The sequence below is a fragment of the Sesamum indicum genome, linkage group LG5 (genome assembly GCF_000512975.1).
Source record: "Sesamum indicum cultivar Zhongzhi No. 13 linkage group LG5, S_indicum_v1.0, whole genome shotgun sequence".
In the NCBI taxonomy this organism is placed as follows: Eukaryota; Viridiplantae; Streptophyta; class Magnoliopsida; order Lamiales; family Pedaliaceae; genus Sesamum; species Sesamum indicum.
In genome coordinates, this window is record NC_026149.1 from 8,199,452 (window position 1) to 8,219,165 (window position 19,714).

The window sequence follows — 19,714 nt, forward strand, 5'->3', positions numbered from 1 at the left end:
TTTTTGACAATTTTGCCCCTCTTTTATCAAATGAAAGAGATAGTGCAAAATACCCCGCTGTGTTAGTGTAACGAGCAAATTAACCCTTGCATTTTTTCCCAAATAAAAGTGCAACAACTTGCTCTTATGTTATTGCAATTTCTCCTTCTTCCACTTGTTTCTCACGTTTTTTTCTCCAAAAATAAAGAAAATGTCAAGGTCATCTACCTCATTTCGTATTTTAACTTTTTTGGCATTTTGCTGACTGGATTCCTCATGCTTAAATTTCAAAAAAAGTAGAAGTTGAAAATGTACAGAAAAAATAAACACCAACACTAAAGAAAATTGACAAAAACATAAAATTGGATTTCATTAGAAAGGATTGAATCTTGATATATTTTTTACTACCACATTACAAAAGGAACTGAGTGCCATACTATAGACAATTTTTTTCATATTTATAAAAGAAACAGGCCATCTACCCAAATAAAAAAGGCCATTTACAAGATGAAGATGCAATCTAAACTACTGTTGTTGTCTTCTCTTTTGTCTCTCTTTCATCTTATCCAAAACTTGTGAAATAATTGGCCTCTTGTTGTATCTCCTAGTTGCAAATATTGAAGAAGTTGCTGGAGTATCATTCCCCAACAAAGATGCATTTCTAGGGCCTTGATAGCCTACTTGCTGCTGCGTTAAATTTAGATTTAAAAAATATTTGCTGCAGCTGGGTTGGTTTAAAAGTATTTTAGTAAAGAAGAACATACTTGGGTTGCAAAACCTGGTGCAAGTGGTTGTACTACATTACTAAGTTTTCTCTTTTCTTTTGATTTAGCCTGCAAATTGTGATCAGAAATAAGTTTAAAAAAAATATGAAGGGATAAAATAGAAAGAGCATAATTCATTGAACATGCTTGATGTTACCTTTCTACTTGGTTGCTCCTGGCTTAAAGGGGGGAGGCTTGAGATCCATGTGGGATTTATTATGGAACAGCATCATTTGCCTGCAAAAAAAATTAATTTTGTTACATAACAGATTAAAATTATAATATGACATATTAAAAAACTGACACAAACCTTGAAAAACTACGACTTTGGATGTATTTCATTCTTGCAGCTCCCCTTGTTGTGGCCTATTTGAAGGCATTTACTGCAGGTATGCGTCAATTATTTTCGCGTTGATGTGTTTGACTGCAGCTCATTAGGACCCTTTCTCCTAAGTTTCTTAGGTCTGCCCTTTTTTTTTTTTTAATCTTAGGAGGTTTAAATGGCTGAAAACTAGTTTTTATGTAATCTTGTACCCTAGGGATAGCATGTATCATGTTATTATACACTTTGACGTAAACTGTCTTCTTATAAAAATCATCCACATAATCATCTATTTTAGCCCTTTTTGAAACAATTGCTGAGCAAGCATGACAACATGGGTATCCTGTTAACTGAAACATGCCACAACTGCATATTTTCTTCTCTATGTCAACCACATACTTATTTAAGAAGTGGTCAATTTCATACTCTCCCCCACCACACCACCTAATGAAACAATTTCTTGCAGCATGTTGTTGCTTTTTTATCTTTTTCGGGATATTAGGGCAAATTGATCCTCCATACTTCTCCATTCCCTCTCTTTTCAATTGCAACCTAGACATCAATTTTGTTCTAATCCACTCAAACATAATTGGTTTTTCCCTTGCCTCAAGTATGTAATTATTAAAACTTTCACACAAGTTATTCACCAAAATATCACATTTGCTATGAACTGGAAAATGTGATATTGACCAATGTTGTGGATTAATCTTTCGTAACCATTCAGAAACTGTTTCCACATCAACTTTTATTTTTGGATCAAGTTCTTCAATTTTTTTTAATAAAACACTCAAATTCCCTTCATAAAACCTTCTAAGCTAACCAAATTATCCTCATTTCCATCATCACTAACCCATTCATTTTCTCCAACTTCAGTTTCAACTCTTTCAGACAATTTTTTTTTTTATTTTTGTCATTCATCACTCTTTTCAATTTTTCATCAAGTCTTTTTTTGTTGGATTTTTTGACAAAAAAATGTCATTGGAACATTCAATATCACTCCCCTCACTACCTTGCACATAATCCTCATCACATGAATCGTCAAATTTCGATGAGAACTCATTTAAAAATCTTTCATACATATTTCTATTTCCCTTTTCAGTCATCTTTTCAGAATTATTTTGAACTGGAATTTCAACATATTCAGTTATCGGAACATCAGTGAAATTTGATTCATTTTCAGGTGGATTTGGTTCATTTTCAGTTATTGGAACATCATCCCCCAATGCCACACCTCCCTGCCTCTCACAGTCAACACTCTCAAACTCAACCCTATCCAATCCCTGACCCTCTATACCCTGCCCCTCACAGTCCTTCCTCCCATCACCCTCACACTCAACCCCCCCACCCCCTGCCCCTCACAGTCCTTTCTCCCATCACCCTCACTCTCATTCCCATCCCTATCTAATTCATCAAAATCTATTCCACCTAACAAGTATCTAATTTCTTCTTCCTATTCCTTTTCAACTGGATTACCTTGACTATCTATGACTAGAATAGGTTCAACATCCTCTTCCTCTACATAAATATTTATTGGAACATCCAAGATTTTATGACAATTTTGTGGGTCAACCAAACAAATATCAGGGCATTCTTCTTTAATTTGTCTTATGCCCCATTCTAATGGTAGAGTAAGATCTTTATAATAAAATTTAAGCACTGACTTTTCCCCCCACATTGTTCATACATTTCTCCTAATTCATATAAACCCAAATAATCCAAATCCAATTTCTCAGGTACTTTCTCGTGCCCTCCTACATAACTAAGTTCAGGATGTTTTATAAATTTTCCACCCCACAAAAAATTTATGTCCTGTGTTTGAAACATCTGCACATAAATAAAATAAACCACAAAAAAAATAATGTTTCAACAAGAAGCAAAACCATAACACAGGGGGTACAAATACACATAACAATAAAAACACAGTAACTTCCCAACAAAAGAAAATAATCAATAATGCTTCAGCAAGAAGCAAAACCCTGACACAGGGTGCTTTTCATGCACATAACAATATTATATCTTGGAATGTTCTAATATTCAACTTTGGTTTATTTTGCTAATTCCCTGTGTACATCATTAGCCATGTCTTTGCACATCGATGAATGAAATAATAGATTCAAGGTTCTAGAAATTTAGATGTACCTAGGCTATAGCACACTTGTCCCAAATCAAATAAGAAAGCTTATTTTATCCCTGAATAAATAGCAAATAGAAAGCGATGCAGTTTCATCGATTTTAAGAGATAGTTGGAGTATATCTAATTAGTATTTCATCAGTCTCACATTAGGAAAACTCAAAACCATATAACTTATTGCCACTTGAAAACAATGTTACTCTTTCTAGTTTTGTGCTTCAATTTTAATTGTTGGTATAATTGTAATACGCTTTGGATTATATTTTTGTACTGAAAAGAATAAAGCATTAACTTATACATATGTAATCTTATAAATAATCTGCCGTCAAAAATTTGCAGGTAGAGATGCCTATATCTATGCAGAAGAAGCGGAAATCAAACATCAGATCTTGAAATATGAAGTTGTATAGATCGAGACTAATCGTGTTCGGTGTCGCAACTGCGAGCGATGGCGTTTGGCGGGGATGAAGGAAAAGGGAAACAATTCATCAGCGAAAATCGGAGCTCGAAATAGCAAAAATTAGAGCTCGAAATAGCGAAAATCGGTGTTGCAGCCGCGGGCAACGGCGTTTGAGTGGATTTCGCTGGCGGCGGTGGTGGATTTTCAAGGATTGAGTGGATTTCGTGTTCTCTCAGTCGCCTCTGTCGTCTCTCTTTTTCTCTCGCCAAAAAAAAAAATAATAGATGAAAACCCTAAGTTTGACTAACAGTCAGCATTTTCAAATATAAGGAGGGGTATTTTCGTCTTTCACCCTTTTCACTAACGTTTAATTCATGTAGGCAGGCAGTGTGCTACAATATTTAATTGATAGGGGGGATTTTGCATTTTTTTTTTAACAAAGGGGGGTAATTTGCTCTTTATCAATAACACAGTGGGTATTTTGCTGTTAACCCCTTGTATTTATGACAAAGTGCAAATAACCTAAATAAGTGCATAATTGAACAACAAAAGATTTCGAAAGCAAATAAATACCCTGTATTATAGGCCAGAATTTTCCAACAGGCCATGGTACATTGTTCCCCAACAAAATTTGCTTCCAACTTCTTTAAACAAAAATACAAAAAACCCATCACTTGCACCCCCAAAACAAGAATAGACAGTGGGTGCATCCCCAATTATTCCACCATAATAAACCTAATATAATTCATGTTTTTTCATATTAAAAATATAGAAACAAAACTCCAGATCAGGGCCTCCAAGGTCTATTCTTAGCCTAATCTCTAATATTCTGCAAGCCTTGGTTGTGGGCCTTAGGATCCTTGAGTGCACAATTCATCAACCATTGCAGGACCCTACAAAATGCAAAACAGAAAACAGATTAGTAACAAAATATTTAAGATTAATGGAATTTTGTAGGTTAACATATTTGAACTCCTATTATACTTTTTCTTGCTTCTTGTTGATTTCATTCCTGATTTTGTTCAGGAATTTCTTGAGTTTCTGCTACTTCTTGTTGCAAAAGAAAGAAGTATTTTGAGAACAGCCTCTTGAAAAATGTAATTTTTTTTTTTTACATGTGTTTACCCTTGCTATAGGTTCTTCACATGGTTGCTAGCCTTGAGATTCTTGGGTAGGCAATTCATCACCTGTTCAGGACCCTACGAGATGTAAAAATAGAAAATAGATGAGTAACTAAATATTTAAGATTTCAATGGAATTTTACAAGTTAATAGACTTGCCTTGTAGAATTTTGAGTTAGGATGGGTGGGATTCTTACAGCCTTTCTTGTTGTGGGCAATTTCCATGCAATTGGTGCATGTATGAGTTAAACCATTCTTTGTAGAAATGTTCTGAATCTCATCAGGACCCCTTCTCCTCATCTTCTTTCGTCTGCCCCTTGGCTTCTTCACCCGAGGTGGCTAGATTGGTTCATAGGGTGTTTTGATGCAGTCCTTCACCCCTGGAACAACATTTATCATTTCCGCATACACCTTGAAATTGGTGTCTTTCTTGTGCCATCCTTCCACAAAATCCTCCAGATTTTGCCTCCCACTTGAGATTGTGGCACAAACATGTACACAAGGATAACTACATAGTTGAAACATTACACAAGAACAGACTTCTTTTTTTTTTTTTTCAGAATGAAAAAAAAAAATCTATCCATAAATTGATTAACCTCTTATTCAGACTCCCCACACCATCTAGTGAAACAATTTCTTGTAATTGCTTGTTGCTTATTAAGCTTCTTCAGAATGTTTGGGCATATGTCCCCTACATATTTTTCCATACCCTCCTCTTTATGTTGTACTCTAAATATAAGTTGAGTCCTTATCCACTCAAGCATGATAACTGGCTTGTCTTTGGCATCCAAAATATATAGTTATTGAAACTTTCACACAAATAGTTTACAAAAATATCACATCTATTGTTGATTGGAAAGAAGGGCCTACACCAATGTTTGTAAGGTACTTTTTTCAACCATTCAGACGCGGTATCAATTGAAATTGGTGTATTAGGGTCCAATTCTTCAATTTCTTTTCATATATGTTTCAAGATCCTTTTTATTGATTGTTGATGCAGTTGTCCAAAAATATTGCTTAAGCTCCTAAGACTTAAACTTCATATTGAAGTTTTGGTACATGTGTCTCAAATAGTACCTATGTCGCCCTCAGGCGCCGGTTCTTTCAAAGCTTCAATTAGACCTTTTGTCTATTTGAAATGAAACTCCATTTTGCAGTCCACAATCCCCCTATGTCATCTAACAACTCCTCCAAAAACCATTGACATGTCTGTCTATTCTCAACAGGTACAACATCAATAGCTATGGGAACTATATTGTCATTCCCATCCCTCCCAACAACCACTAACAACTGCCCCTTGAAATAGGTTTTCACAAAATAGCCATCAAGGCCAATTATTGGGCTACAACAAGATTGGAATGCAACTTCCATTGCAAATAAACCGAAATACAATTTTTCAAATACAGGAGGATTTGAACCCTCAACTTTCCTTAGTATCAATTTTGAGACAGGGTTGTGCCTCCTAACTGTTTTACAGTAATCTCATAATTGTTCAAATTGATGTAAATCTCCCCCCTAATTACCTCAAGTGCATCCTTTTTTGCCTTTATTACTTTCCACTTGGTGATTTCCACATTGCATTTTCTGAGAATTGTATTTTTCAATTGAGAAACTTGAATATTTGGATTGTCCCTTAACAGATTTTTCATTCTTTTTTTCCAAATAAGAAGACTTGATAACATTGTTATCATAAGTCCTTGAACAAGTGTGTTCACCCTTGATTGTTTTGATTTGTAAGGTATGACCTTTCATGATAGGTGATGCATGCATTTTCCATTGACACCCCTCATGTTTGCACTTGGCTATGATCATATGGTTTTCATTTTTCACAAACTCAATATCATACCCTTTTCTTACAAATCAGTCGCTTAACCTCCCTATATTGTTGAGCATTTTCAAAAGTCAACTCCAATTATAGATTCTTCATACTTCTCATTTCTTTAAATAGCGGGTGTTTAGGAATTCTTTCATCATTTTCAGAATCAGACACATGCAAGCCAACAATTTCTTCCTCATCCCCAAGATCACTATACCATTACTCCCCCACATCATTATTTTCTTCATTTGTCTTCTTTCTCTTCAATTTCTTCATCAATTGTTTTTTACGAGGATGTTTATTGATGAAAATGTTCTCAGCATTAGAATCTTCAAGATCTTTTAAACATAATCTAGGAGCATCATCATTGTCATCAAATGTATCAGCTGGTTGCATATAATCAAAGTCAGATGAGTCATCAAAATATGACTCTGACATGTCAGCTGAAGTTTGATTTTAAAAACTTTTCCTTTTACCTTTGTCTTGTCCCATTCCCCCAACCCCTTCATTATTCATAGCTTTTCCCTCAACCTCAATTCCTTCCCTAACGCCTTCTTCATTTTACAGCCTCTACCTCAACCCCATCAACCCAAGTCCCTCCTCCCTTAACCCTAGTCCCTTCCCCAATCCCTTCGTCATTTACAACACCTCCCCCAACCCCAGTCCGTTCACCTACCCCATCACCCTTCATATTCAAGCCTGTATCCTCTACATAATCATCATCATTAGCAGCAAAATCCTCAAAATATATCCCTTTTAAAAGTCCTTTGATTTTCTCTTTATTTTTAGTGATAATTTCATTACCCTCCCACTAGAATGCGTTCCCCTATTTCCTCCTTAACATACATTTCAACTGGAATATCTAAACCTTTATATGAATTTTATAAATCAACAAAACAAAGATCTGGATATTCATTTTTTAATACCCTTAGGCCCAAATCAAACCCCATCCCTGGTAATTTGCAATAAAATTTTAAGCAATTGTTTTTCCTCTACATAGTTCATACATTCCCCCAAGTTCACATAACCTTAGGTAATCTAAGTCAACATTGCCAACCACATTTTTCCTACTACCTATATATTTAAGGGTATGGGTAGACACAGAGTGTCCACCCCACCATAACTCAATATTATGAGCTTCAAAATCGTGCAGAAAAAGATAGCAACAATTATATTAGATCTTGACACAGAAAACTTCATAAAACAAGTGGAGTTAAGTTTGGAAGGTTCTGTGAAGATCAGATGGGACAATACCCCAAAGGATACCAAAGTCAGCATCCTTTCTGGAGATTTAGAAGGCGTGATAGCAAATCAAGTAGGAAGGTTCATTAAGATACACTTCATCAGAGATGGTTACTTCGAAGGAAATCAAGTTAAAAAGGCTAGAGAATATGCACAAGCTCTCTTTATCCTTGAATCAAGTAGTATTTGATCAGTAGATGAATCTATTTATTGGTTTCGCGCATTTATTTCAGAGTGGAGTAGCAACAGAAGTAGCAACTCCAATGTTCTCTGCAAATATATGCAAGCCATGGAGGGAAAGGTTGATGTAGTCATACAAAGTACGTGAAAAACAACTAATTGCAAGGAAGATGACTTTCCTTAAAAACAAACTAAAGGATTGGTGCTATTAAGCATCTATCTAGAAAAACATGAAGAGGCTGAGAGGTAAAGTCAAATGAAGCCGTCTCTGTTGCGTTAACAATGATTTTGCAGTCATTATAAGAAATCGAGCGAGCCAAGGAACCGGAAAAAGCAGAGAAATGGCTCTTACCCAAGGAATTCCAAAAGAACCTCTTTCAGGCGAAGATCATGGTGGTCCAAATCAAAGCCAGGTTATACAAATCTGGACAAAAGCGAACCAAAAAGGATTTCATCTTAAGGATCTAGACGAATAGAGGCAAGATCTATTGGAAGAACCCCTACAAGGAGAATTTTTGGACGTGTCCATACCCGAGCTAATGAAAGTTTCAAGGACTGCAAATACTGGATCTGCGGAGCAAGAGGTTATATCTCTCCAGACTGCTTGCAGAAACGTGGTGAATTACGAAAATTTGAAGCCATGGATGACATCTGGATGCAGTTTACTATGGTGGTTTCGTATCCATTTACCAATTTGAAGACTTTCCATCAGACAAAAGTGTCTATGAGGAAGAAATAGAAAATGATTAGGATGGATCTTCAACCAAGTCAGGATAATTATATTGAGGGAAATAAGCTTCATATCTTTGAAAACCTGACAGGATTCTTTTCCAGGATGATGGTGTCAAACAAAACTATGAAAAAAAATCATGCGAAATGACTCCAACCTCAACCCATACGATGGATTTAAGATTGGAGGAATTGGAAGAGTCTTTAACCAAATAGGACTGAACCAAATAAAGCATCACATAATCTATTTGCTATATCTATGAAATTTACTGGTAATGTGATGGAAATACAACTTATTCCTAAGGAAGAAATTCTTGAAGAATTGAGTAAGCTCAGAGAAGAAATAGTTGTTACTATGAAATGGATCCATATAGGAACTATTGAAGTAATATTTAACAAAGGAATTGATTCAGAAATATATTTATCAATAATGGATAGAAGAATCAATAACTTGAGAGATGGTTGTCTTTGAACAATGATAGGTACTCTGTATGCAGGAAAATTGATGTTTGATATTTATCCTAGGATTGCATACAACCTAATAGACCAAGATTTCAGTAGAGCTTCAACCCTTCACAGAATTTTCAAAGAAAAGATCTAATGAAAGAAGGTAATAGACCTATTCTATAACTTATAGAATAGTTTATGCCCTTTCTAATACACATCATTCATATTTGTTTCTTAGAAAAGAGTACATTGAGATTCCTAGAATGTTTAAAGAATTTGCTAAGGTTATGGAACCAGATCCAATTAGGAAACCTGGAACAGACGGTGTTGATATTGTTATAAAAGATGACTCAATTTTACATCAAACACTTAGTTCTAGAACTGAGTTTGGTAGTAGAATATCCTTTCTGGAAGATAGGATCATAGGTTATAAAGGGAAGGAGTTACTAAAAGCTTTAACTCCTCAAGAGATTAGGGTGGATAATGTAAAACTTAGATGTCCTGAAGGACGAAAAGAGATACAAGTTATATTTGACATCACTAAAAAAGAAAACTTTTCCCTTGTTGACTTATATCATTTGCAGCAACCTGTTATTGGTAGATATGAAGGCATGTTAGAAACAGCAGGCCATAAAATTCTAGTGGTAGGTGTTGCAGGAGTTCTAGAGAGTATGACTTTGGAGTTAAATTTTCTTGAAAATCATAAACTATGGTGAAGAAAAGATAATGGAATGGAATTCAGTCTTGATGGCGTTACCATAAGGATTGAATGACGAGCCCCTTCTCTCTCTCTATATATATATATCTATTGGTATGTTGTATGATCAATACAAGACAAAGTATTTTGCAACTTATATTGATTCAGATCAGGGACTTGCACGGCAAAACCTGGAGTTTATTCCTAAAGTAGTAGGGGAAACCTTACCCATTATTGCTAGAAGGGATTTTTCACAGAAAATTCTTATACTCAATAAGGGAATACGAGAACCCAAGGTCATGATTGTAGGAGCATTTGGATCACCCTGGTTTGGGATAAAAACACCTCCTATTTACTTTCATGATACAAATGCCTATATCTTACTAGATAATAATTTCATTCAAATATTTGCAAGATATATCCAGGATAATTAATGGAATCTGTTAATATTTACTACTAACTGTGGTAGTGAGATACAGGTTTTGCAAAGAGAAAATGCCTTTAACAGGATAATACCTATAAATTTTCGCAGCCAGTATGGTGAATTTGATGTCAAATTAACTCATCCGAAAATGCAGGATAAGAGAAAATTTTGTAAACTTATTTTGTCTTTCAGGCAACAGGGACTTATCGATAGTGATAGCTTCTACGAGGAATCTAAGGAAGAGATTAAGAACCACAAGGAAGCTTTGTAGGAGATAAAGTCGTTAGACATTAGCGAAGAGAGCAAGCTCTCTCTCGAGAACATCAGGAGACTTATCTAGAGGAACTTCAATGAAAACCCACTAGAATGATGGGATAATAATAAGATAGAAGCTACTCTAAAAGTTAAAGAGGAATTCAAGTACGAGTACATTCAATCACGCCTATCCAGATGAACATGGAGATAGGAAGGATATGTAGGTAATTATCAAAGAGCATTTCAATCTTGGACTCATCGAGCCTAGAGTCTCTACAAACAATATCCCTGGATTTTTGGTGAGAAACCATGATGAGATAAAGAGAGGTAAACCCAGGTTGTTAATTAACTATCAAGGTATTAATAAAATATTAGAGTTTGATAGTTATTACATTCCTAGTAGAGAACACTTAATTGATTGTATTAAAAGAGCAAAAGTGTTTTCTAAATTTCATTGCAAATCTGATTTTTATTAGATTAAGATGGAGAGTGATCAAGAAATTTTACTACAATCTCCACATCACAGAGACAATATATCTAAAATGTGCTTCCAATTAGTTTTGCTAATTCACCCTATATATTTCAAAGAAAAATAGATAATCTTTTTAAAAATTATTTTGAATTCATGCTTGTCTACATTGGCAATATATTGATTGCATATAAAAATATGAATGATCATATTAAATATCTTAAAAATATTTTCTGATGCATGCTATAGAGAAGGGTTAGTATTTTTTGAGAAGAAAGCTACTATTGCTATCAATAAAATTGAATTTTTAGGAGTTCTTATTGACAAAGCAGAAATTCAGTTACAGAATCATATTGTGGAGAAAATCTGCAATTTCTCAGATGTACTCAAAGACAAGAAACATTGTAGAGCTTCTTTGGAGTTGTTAATTTTGCATGTATTTTTATCAAGTATCTTGCAAAATACAGGAAGGATTTCTGACCACATTTGAATAAAATGGAAAGTTTAAAGTGGAGAATAATTCTACACGAAAAGGGTTCATGAGCTGGAACAAGTTTGTAGTGACCTGCCAAAGCTTGCTATACCGCAAGATGATGGAGAATTGGTGGTCTACACAGACGCCAATAACTATCGATGTGCAATAGCTCATGAAAAAAACAACTATAGGGGAAGAACCTTGTAGATATACAGGAAGGTTGTTATCTAAACAACAAGCCAAAGTCTGACACAGGAACGGGAATGAATTCTTTGCAGTTTGAAAGGCTTTTAAGAAATAACCTTTATTTTTACTAACTAAGAAATTTATTTTAAAAGGTGATAATACTAATGTTAAGGCTTTCTTAAAGAATAAATTAGAACTTTAAAATAGAAAAAACTCGTATTATTAGATGGCAAACTGAATGCCAATACTATTATTATAATATTATCGTTATAAAATCTTATGAGGGTGTTCTTGTAGATTTCATTACAAGAGATAGTGGCATCTGAAGCAACCTCTATCACGCTGAGACTCAGGCACCTTTGGAAAAAGCCTTGAGGAGCCTAACAACAAGTTCGGACAACTAGCAGCGAATGCCCAAGTTGTTGGACAAATCCAATGAACTGATCCTAAACATGCCCTTAGAGTGCAGGGCTCTAGACTTGTAATGTCGAATTCAAGTACCGATTGCACAAGGCCATTGCCAGACTCCTGTGAAACGGCATCAGTTGAGTCACAAGAAGTGCAAACTCCTAATGATTCAAGTCAACCCAACGTCTTTGAGGTAAAAGATAGAGAGATTAGCCTTAGGGCAATGACAGGCACCTTTAGGGCTAATACTAATGAATTGATACCTTCTTCTTCTATTGCTTGGCAGGAATACTAGCGTATGTGGAAAAAAATTAATTTTCCACAAAGGAGTAAATCCAAGCAAAGCCATCATCGAATCATCCAACAAATATAATAGAGTTTGGATGCTAGAAGGGTCCAAACTAGAGGAGGTTGGAGAATGGTATGATTTTGGAGCTCTAGTTTAGTCCATACTATGTCACCCAGTTTTTCGAAAATATCAAAGCTTCTGGAGTGGATTAATGGGGTGATTTTTAACTCATGGCAAAATAACCCCCCACTTAAAGAGAGGAGGTGTTCTAGAGAGAAAATCCGTATCAGTAACTCCAGGGACTGTAAGTAGAGGGTCTCATCCAGCATTTTATTTTATGAAGTTCAAAGGCTGACATGGTAGCTTTCAACAAAATCAAAGCTGTCACAGGAGGAGTTTCCCTGGTATCGGCTATTAGTGAAGACAATATCTCCACCAGAAGATCATGGGGATTATAGGTCTGTCTCATTAAGATGGACAAAGTTAAGTATCTATTTAAAATTTTCTCAAACAAAGTGAATGGATCGTTCCTGTTAAATTCCATGATGGGAAAAAGCACTGAGTTCGCCAGAAAGCTTATATGAGCAGAAGAGGATGTAATCTGGGAAATAAGCTACCAACAATTGAAGTACGAGGATAAAAACATGCAACATGTTGCATGATTTGGCAATGGCATAGCCAGGTATGCCCTTGCTGTAAAACACAAGAAAATCCCTTGTTTGAACCAAAATTCGGGTTACCCAACAGAAACTCGAGCTGAAACTGGACAAGGGTAGAAGAAAAAAAATTTACAACAGAAGCCAACAGTCAAAAAATTGAAAATTCAGCTAGCAATCACATGGCCAATAAGCCATTATGACCAACAGTTAGAAAGGACGCGGTAATGACGAACGCAGTGACGTTCAAAAAAAGAGTTTGAATCGAAGTTCGGGTTTGAAGTCTGCGGAACACTTATAAATAAGGAAGTAATGAAGTAGATGGGAATCATCAGAAAACTTCTCCAACTCCTCAAAACATAATATTTCAAATCGAGTCTTTGTATTTTCAAATTTCTTAGTTTATGCGGGTTTCGCTAACAAGTTAAGTCCTTTATCACATGAGAGGCTAAATGATTTCCTCCAATGGAGGATATAATATCTATGTAATATTTCATATATTTCTTCAATAAAAGTAAGACTTCTGTTTAATTTGTTGTCCAAGATTCTATCAAGTCCCTATATCGGAGTATCTTCAACGCCTAATATAGGAAACAAAATAGGGTTGTGCTATTTCTTGTTGAAGGAGCCAAGTAAAGTACCTGTGAACCATCTACTGTGGTAGTGTGGTTGGAGGAATCCATAAAATCAAAGACTTGGAATACCTGGGAACAAGACGGTCAAAAAAAAATACGAATTTATGAGGGCTTAATTTATTTCGAAATCATGTTAGGCCTAACTTGGAGCATGTAGTAGACCATGGTTCATTTTTAGCCAGGAGGGCAAAATGGTCATAAAAAGGGGCTGAAGGACCAAAATTTTGAACATTTGAATGTTATAGGACCAAAATTGCCAAGTCTAAAAGTTAGAGGACCAAAATTGACAACCCCTTATAAATACAGGACCAAAATTGCAATAAGCCCCAAAAAGGTTAGTGTCGATGCAATTACCAAGTAAAATTCGTGTTGTTAAATCACATTATTTAATACAAGAATTTACTTGCTAATATTTAGCAATGAAAATTTACTTGCTCGCGAATTTAGCAATGAATTGTTTATAATACATATTAAATAGTATAAATCAGCTACGAAAATTTTAGTTACTAATTATCTCGATCTAACTTTAGCATCAAATTTTTTCGTAGCTATTTAACTATTTTCTTGTAGCAAAAGTTCAAAATTATGAAATCTTAATTTAAACATAAGCTTTTAAACTGCTTGAATATATTAAAGTCTACGAGATGTAGAGTATTTGACATAATAATATGTCCATACTATTATGATGACCAAAAAAAATTGTCAAGTTATTCGGATTTAAAATCTTATAAATAGATAATTTTGCTTGGGGGGATGTCAATTCTATGAAAGGTGAAAGAGAAATACTAACAAAATTACGAGTGGCTTTTGTCTGTTAGATGTTAAGATTAAAAATCTTGGGGTGAAGTTAACTTTTTTTTTAAAAAAAAAGTTAATAATATCCAAAATATCTAAGTTTGTGATCTTTTATGCTTTTTAAAAACAAGTTAGCCAAATAATTTTCAAGACCTTATAAGCTTTCAAATATCGTATAGCTATTTTAAAAGTTTATGACCTCAACTGAACACCCTCTTGGTGTGCCCTACTGGATTGAATTGGAATTCAAAGGAAAGAAGGGGAGAGCTTAAATAACTTAGAACGCTTTTTAAAAGTCACATGGTACGATTAGGTAAAATAAGTCCTTTTCGGAGTAAATATTCAGTCGGGTACTGTCTTATCCAATGTTTGTTCAATTACTCCTCTACCTGCAAATGTAATGTAGGAATTCAGTTCAATAATTATGATTCTCCCAACATATGCAAGGATTAATACATTATTTGATCGATAATTATTTAAGGCAGTCGATATTTTAGCCATTTTTTAAAAAGGTTTCTGCACCAATTAAGGACCGACTAAGCCCTCTACAACCAAGTTCCAAACATTGAATTTATGAGAAATTAACTAAATCTATAATAGGCGAAATGCCGAGTTCCCTATTCTTCAGTCTCGAAGATCATCGCGATAAATTAGAAGCCGGGTTTATAATTCTTTGTAGTCCGCCAATCCATATGGCTCAAATAAATCTGCGAAAAAACCCTTCTTTCTTCTTGGATTGCATCCAATGTCTTTGCATAGTCGATCATTGTACCAGATGGCAACACCTCCGATACAAGCCCGTCTGAACTTACCGTTGGCTGAGTATCTCTTCATATACTTCTCCCACATCTTGATGTCCTCTTCCATTTCTTTAATGCTCGGCAACTTGAAGGCCTCGTCCAGGAAGTATCCTAGCCACTTACACCTCATCTCGAATGTATAGAGATTTGAAAGAGACTCCGAGTAGCTTATCACCGCTAGCTGTGGAATCCTTGGATGGATCATTTGTCTGCAGCAGCGCAAATTGATCATCGCACAGGCGGATCATTTGTGTGAATAATTACACCAACACCTCTTGTCAGTTCTATTTTCATTACACTGGCACCGAGTCAATGTAATGAAAACATCATTACTTAGGTTCAGGAGGCGTCAATGTAATTATTCCCAGAAGCAACATTAGAGATTGGTAAATAGATCAGGGGCACATTCATACACGCATGTATATTTCAATACTTTACCTGTATAGAGGAATTGCGGAAGTCGGAGATCCTGCCATGCAGTTCTGAAAAGTCGGAGAAGAAAAGATGTTTTTGAGCTTCTCATCACCTTTATATCCAGTTGCATAGATGACGATATCTGCCTTAACGGGATCATCTTCTCCATCCAGGATCAAACCTTCTTTGCAAAAGCTAAAGTGCTGCGGTTTCTTCAAAACGATGCTTCCGTCTTCCACTTTGTCGTAGAAGTTTGGTGGTAGAAAGAGTATCTGACAAGATGAAGTTTCTTGGAGAACATTCTCTTTTGGAATCATATTGTACTTTTTCAAGGGAAGTTTCCATCTTAGGTAGCTTTCAATGAACTTAGACATCCCCCATCGCTAAAATGCGGAGAAAAATATAGACGAATAAGCATGCTATTTGTCTCGACATTCAACACAAAAAATGTGTTTCTGAGTACAAGAAGGTTGATTTACCAAAGGCGAAAGTGACGTCGCCAGGACGCTGGATAAGAAGCCTTCACCGGGCTTATGAACCAGTAGCTCGGGGAAGCGACTGAAGCACAAGAAACCCAAACTGACTCCCCATGGCTGCGCATCGTGAGGAAGCATCCAATGAATGGTTCTTTGGATCACCGTGCAAGGGATGTCGTTCCCTGTCAGACGAGTCCATAAATAAGAATATATACAACATTTCCGAACATTACATCCTCTTAACTCCACAAAGCATTTCATGCAGTAGCATGAACCGTATACATACAAATGTAGGAGACAAGTCCTTACCATTTGCCTTTGCGCATTCAAATGCAACGTCGATTGCGGATTTCCCTGAACCGATTACCGCAATCCTTTTTCCTTTGATGAACTCTGCAGCGCTGGCATTGTCCATAGCAGAGTAGTCCATGGAGTGCAACACTTTTCCTGAGAAAACTTCGGGGCCGTATCCTGGAGGGAACGACGGGATTTCTGGCAGGCCGCTGAATCTTCCGATGCAGATAACCACAAATTCAGCAACATACTCCTGCCATGCACCACAAGCGAGAGATACAGAGCAAATAGCAGACATCAGCTGCATAAGTCCAGGCATAGCATACAATCTAGTGAGGTCTATTTGCACTTTGAACCGGAAATTCTGGTCCAATTCGTACGTCCTTTGGAGTTAAATTAGGCTTGTAGACAATTTTCGTCCTCTGGTAATTTAGGGGACTACAACGAGAATGGCCTGAAATTAGAGGACGAAAATTACCTTTCAGCCTTTTATTTTCAGCCAATCACAATGCCAGCCTCGATTTAAAAAGTCACATGCGGCATGTGATTTTTTCCGGCAAGTGACTTAACTTTCCGACCAAATTTGTACCAAAATTGAGATTTTTTCAGTTTTATGGGACCAAAATGGAATCCTATTAACTTAGGGGACTAAAACGAGAATGACTTGAAGTTAGGTGACGAAAATTGCCTTTAATCCATTAAATTCTAGCCAAATTGGGGTCGAAGAATTAAAGCTAGTCACACAGATTCTAAGCGAACTGGGTCCAGCAAACAAAGATAACTATACGATGATTATATTATATTTGTCATATAATCAATAACTAGATAAAACTGTGAAAACATTTCGGAAAATTGCAAGATATAAATTAAAATATGTCCACAAACAAGAAAGACAATTAAACCCAAGAAGAAAAAGATATTACGTAGTTTAGAGATAAATTGCTCCTGCATATATATTTTCTCTTATTATGAAAAAATAAATATACTCTTACAATAAACAACACTCATCAATTATGTATAATATATAGGAATAGTTTTATGTACAATTTCTGATGTATGGTCTATTTATACAAATTTTTTCTATAAATTTTACTAAAACAATTATTATTGATTACAAATATTCGTAGTTATGATTAAAATTTGTGGTAAATAACTATGATTAATTACAGTTAAATAAGAATACTATAGAAATCACCATTAACAATAAAAAAATATAGTGATAATTTGTGTAATAATGCTGATATTTTTTAGTTTTACAGAAATTAGGATGTATGCAAGTTGATATTTTTTATAGGTGCATATATAATTATTTAAAAAATAAAAATAATTGTATAAATAAATTATAGACCGAAAATATAACTATAATTATTCGAAAAATATTCATAGTGTTTGGTTTCATTTTTGGCCTATCTCCGAGATGGGCCAAAATATGATAAATGTTTGCCTTCATTTGTTTCGGAAGTTTCGGCAGTGTTTTGAGATATTTTGAAACAATGCTTCATTTAGTTTTTGTCAAAATAAGTTTACATTAATTATAGGCCCTACAACTAAAAAATTGTATATATATTCATACATATATATAATATATATAAAAGAAATATGATTTGATAATGAAGAGTAGTTTTTGTATCACACTAAACAACATCAAACATACCATACTTATTTTATATTATTTTCAAAAATAAATCCAAACATATACACTATATCTAACACATATTTTTTTATTTTTATTTCTCTCTCTCTATTTTCATAAAATACACCAAAATAAGTTTAGTGATTAGATTTTTCCTATAATATTATAATACTACAAAAGCAATCATGAATTAAGATCCTTGTCAAGACTTCAAACTTTGACAGCGAGAGACAGAGACAGATGTCATGCATACAACAAAAATCACCGGTTAGCTATCTTTCGTAATTGCTCTACAAGAAGATGAATTTTTTTTCATATTATAAATAATTACATTTTAAAATTAAGATAAATTAATATTATTTATCATAATTAAATAAATTTAAATTAATTATACAGTAAGTACAACATACTTATTGTATAATTAATTATATAATCTAAAGAAAATAATTAATTACATAAAATAAATATATATATACTTAATTTCTAATTAATTTGATTCCAACAAACTAATATCAATGTATTAATCATTACAAAACAGCATATTATATCAATTTACCTCAACAGACTCTTCTTTGGTGTGAAGAACTTTTAGGTTCCATTTCCCTTTGGACCCAAACGCCTTTCCACTCCCACCCCACAGTTCCCAACTCTGCATCTCCTCCTCACTTTCTCCCACGTAACTTACGCTGACGACTTTGGAGTTGAACTTTATGTAGGGCAACAGCTCAAAGTGACGAGCATAAGACTGCAGATACTCCAGCAGCTGCGCGTTGGTAGGCAGCGCGTCTTGCACAGAAGAAGGCCATGGAAAATCAGAGAACTGGAAGAAATCTTTGATGTTCTGGAGCCTGGTGGACTCAATGGTGTGATTCCACAGCCCACCAACCTGCTCTTCTGCCTCGAACACAACGGGGTTAAAGCCCCTTGATGCTGCGTATTTGCAGGCGAGGAGGCCGCTGATTCCAGCCCCAATGATCGCCACCCTTTTCTCCATTAGTTCTTGAATCTTGCTACTGCTTTGAAGAGTAGCCTGAGCCTGGATGCTAAATTATGAGAATTCGCCTCTTAGATGCCAAAAAGTAGATTTTATGGTTGATTTCTTACGATTAATTTACCTTATCTCAATGTGGAAGAGTTACAGAAGCCTCGTGATCAAAAGGATGTCGGCTTGAATTAATAAACCTGGGTATATATCTAGTGTTGTAGTACTTCCTGGTGTTTTTTAATCTTATTTGGATGTATTTTTTTAGGATAAAATGCATAAAATTTCCTGTATTTCAAAAAGTTTGTAAAAAAACAAATTCTCCTATTATGAGATTAGGCTAAAAGTTCTCTTGTGTTTTGCAAAACTTAGCTCAATTGCTCATTTTCGTTAAATCCAACTAACAGTGTTAATTTCTTAAAAAATAACCGTTATACCCTTAATATATATTATTTTTTTATTTTAATGATCGTCGAATCTTTTTTTATTAAATATTGATCGTTAGATCTGATCAATTAATTCAACTATTAGATTTTAAAAGAATAAAAATTCTAAATTCAACAAATTATTTAACTTATATTATTTATAAATAATTTAAAATTTTAAAAATATATTATATTATATATTAAAAAACATAACATACCCCACCCCAACCGCCCCTGCCCCCCCCCCCCCCACCCCCCCCCCCCCCCAAC

The 19,714-nt window shown here is 34.9% G+C and overlaps 1 protein-coding gene across 2 annotated transcripts; it reads right to left on the reverse strand.

Annotated features, from left to right (window-relative positions):
- On the reverse strand, positions 14,912-19,327 carry LOC105162254 (probable flavin-containing monooxygenase 1). 2 transcript variants are annotated; one of them, XM_011080249.2, is made up of 6 exons: positions 19,153-19,327; positions 18,594-19,073; positions 16,420-16,657; positions 16,114-16,292; positions 15,659-16,017; positions 14,912-15,429 (listed from the first exon to the last, which is right to left on the reverse strand). In XM_011080249.2, exons 2-6 carry the CDS (start codon positions 19,029-19,031, stop codon positions 15,084-15,086), a joined length of 1,560 nt encoding a protein of 519 aa, XP_011078551.1. In that variant the 5' UTR covers positions 19,032-19,073; positions 19,153-19,327; the 3' UTR covers positions 14,912-15,083. The 2 variants fall into 2 exon arrangements, with proteins under 2 accessions (XP_011078551.1, XP_011078550.1); XM_011080248.2 differs by having other exon boundaries at positions 18,594-19,327.

Bases quoted from the DNA above. Each gene is read 5' to 3' on its own strand.
- LOC105162254 (XM_011080249.2), bottom strand. From the start codon at position 19,031: ATGGAGAAAAGGGTGGCGATCATTGGGGCTGGAATCAGCGGCCTCCTC. The intron at 16,018-16,113 runs GTAAATCAACCT...TCCGCATTTTAG, and splicing joins CGACGTCACTTTCGCCTTTG to CGATGGGGGATGTCTAAGTT. The intron at 15,430-15,658 runs GTAAAGTATTGA...GCGCTGCTGCAG, and splicing joins TCCGCAATTCCTCTATACAG to ACAAATGATCCATCCAAGGA.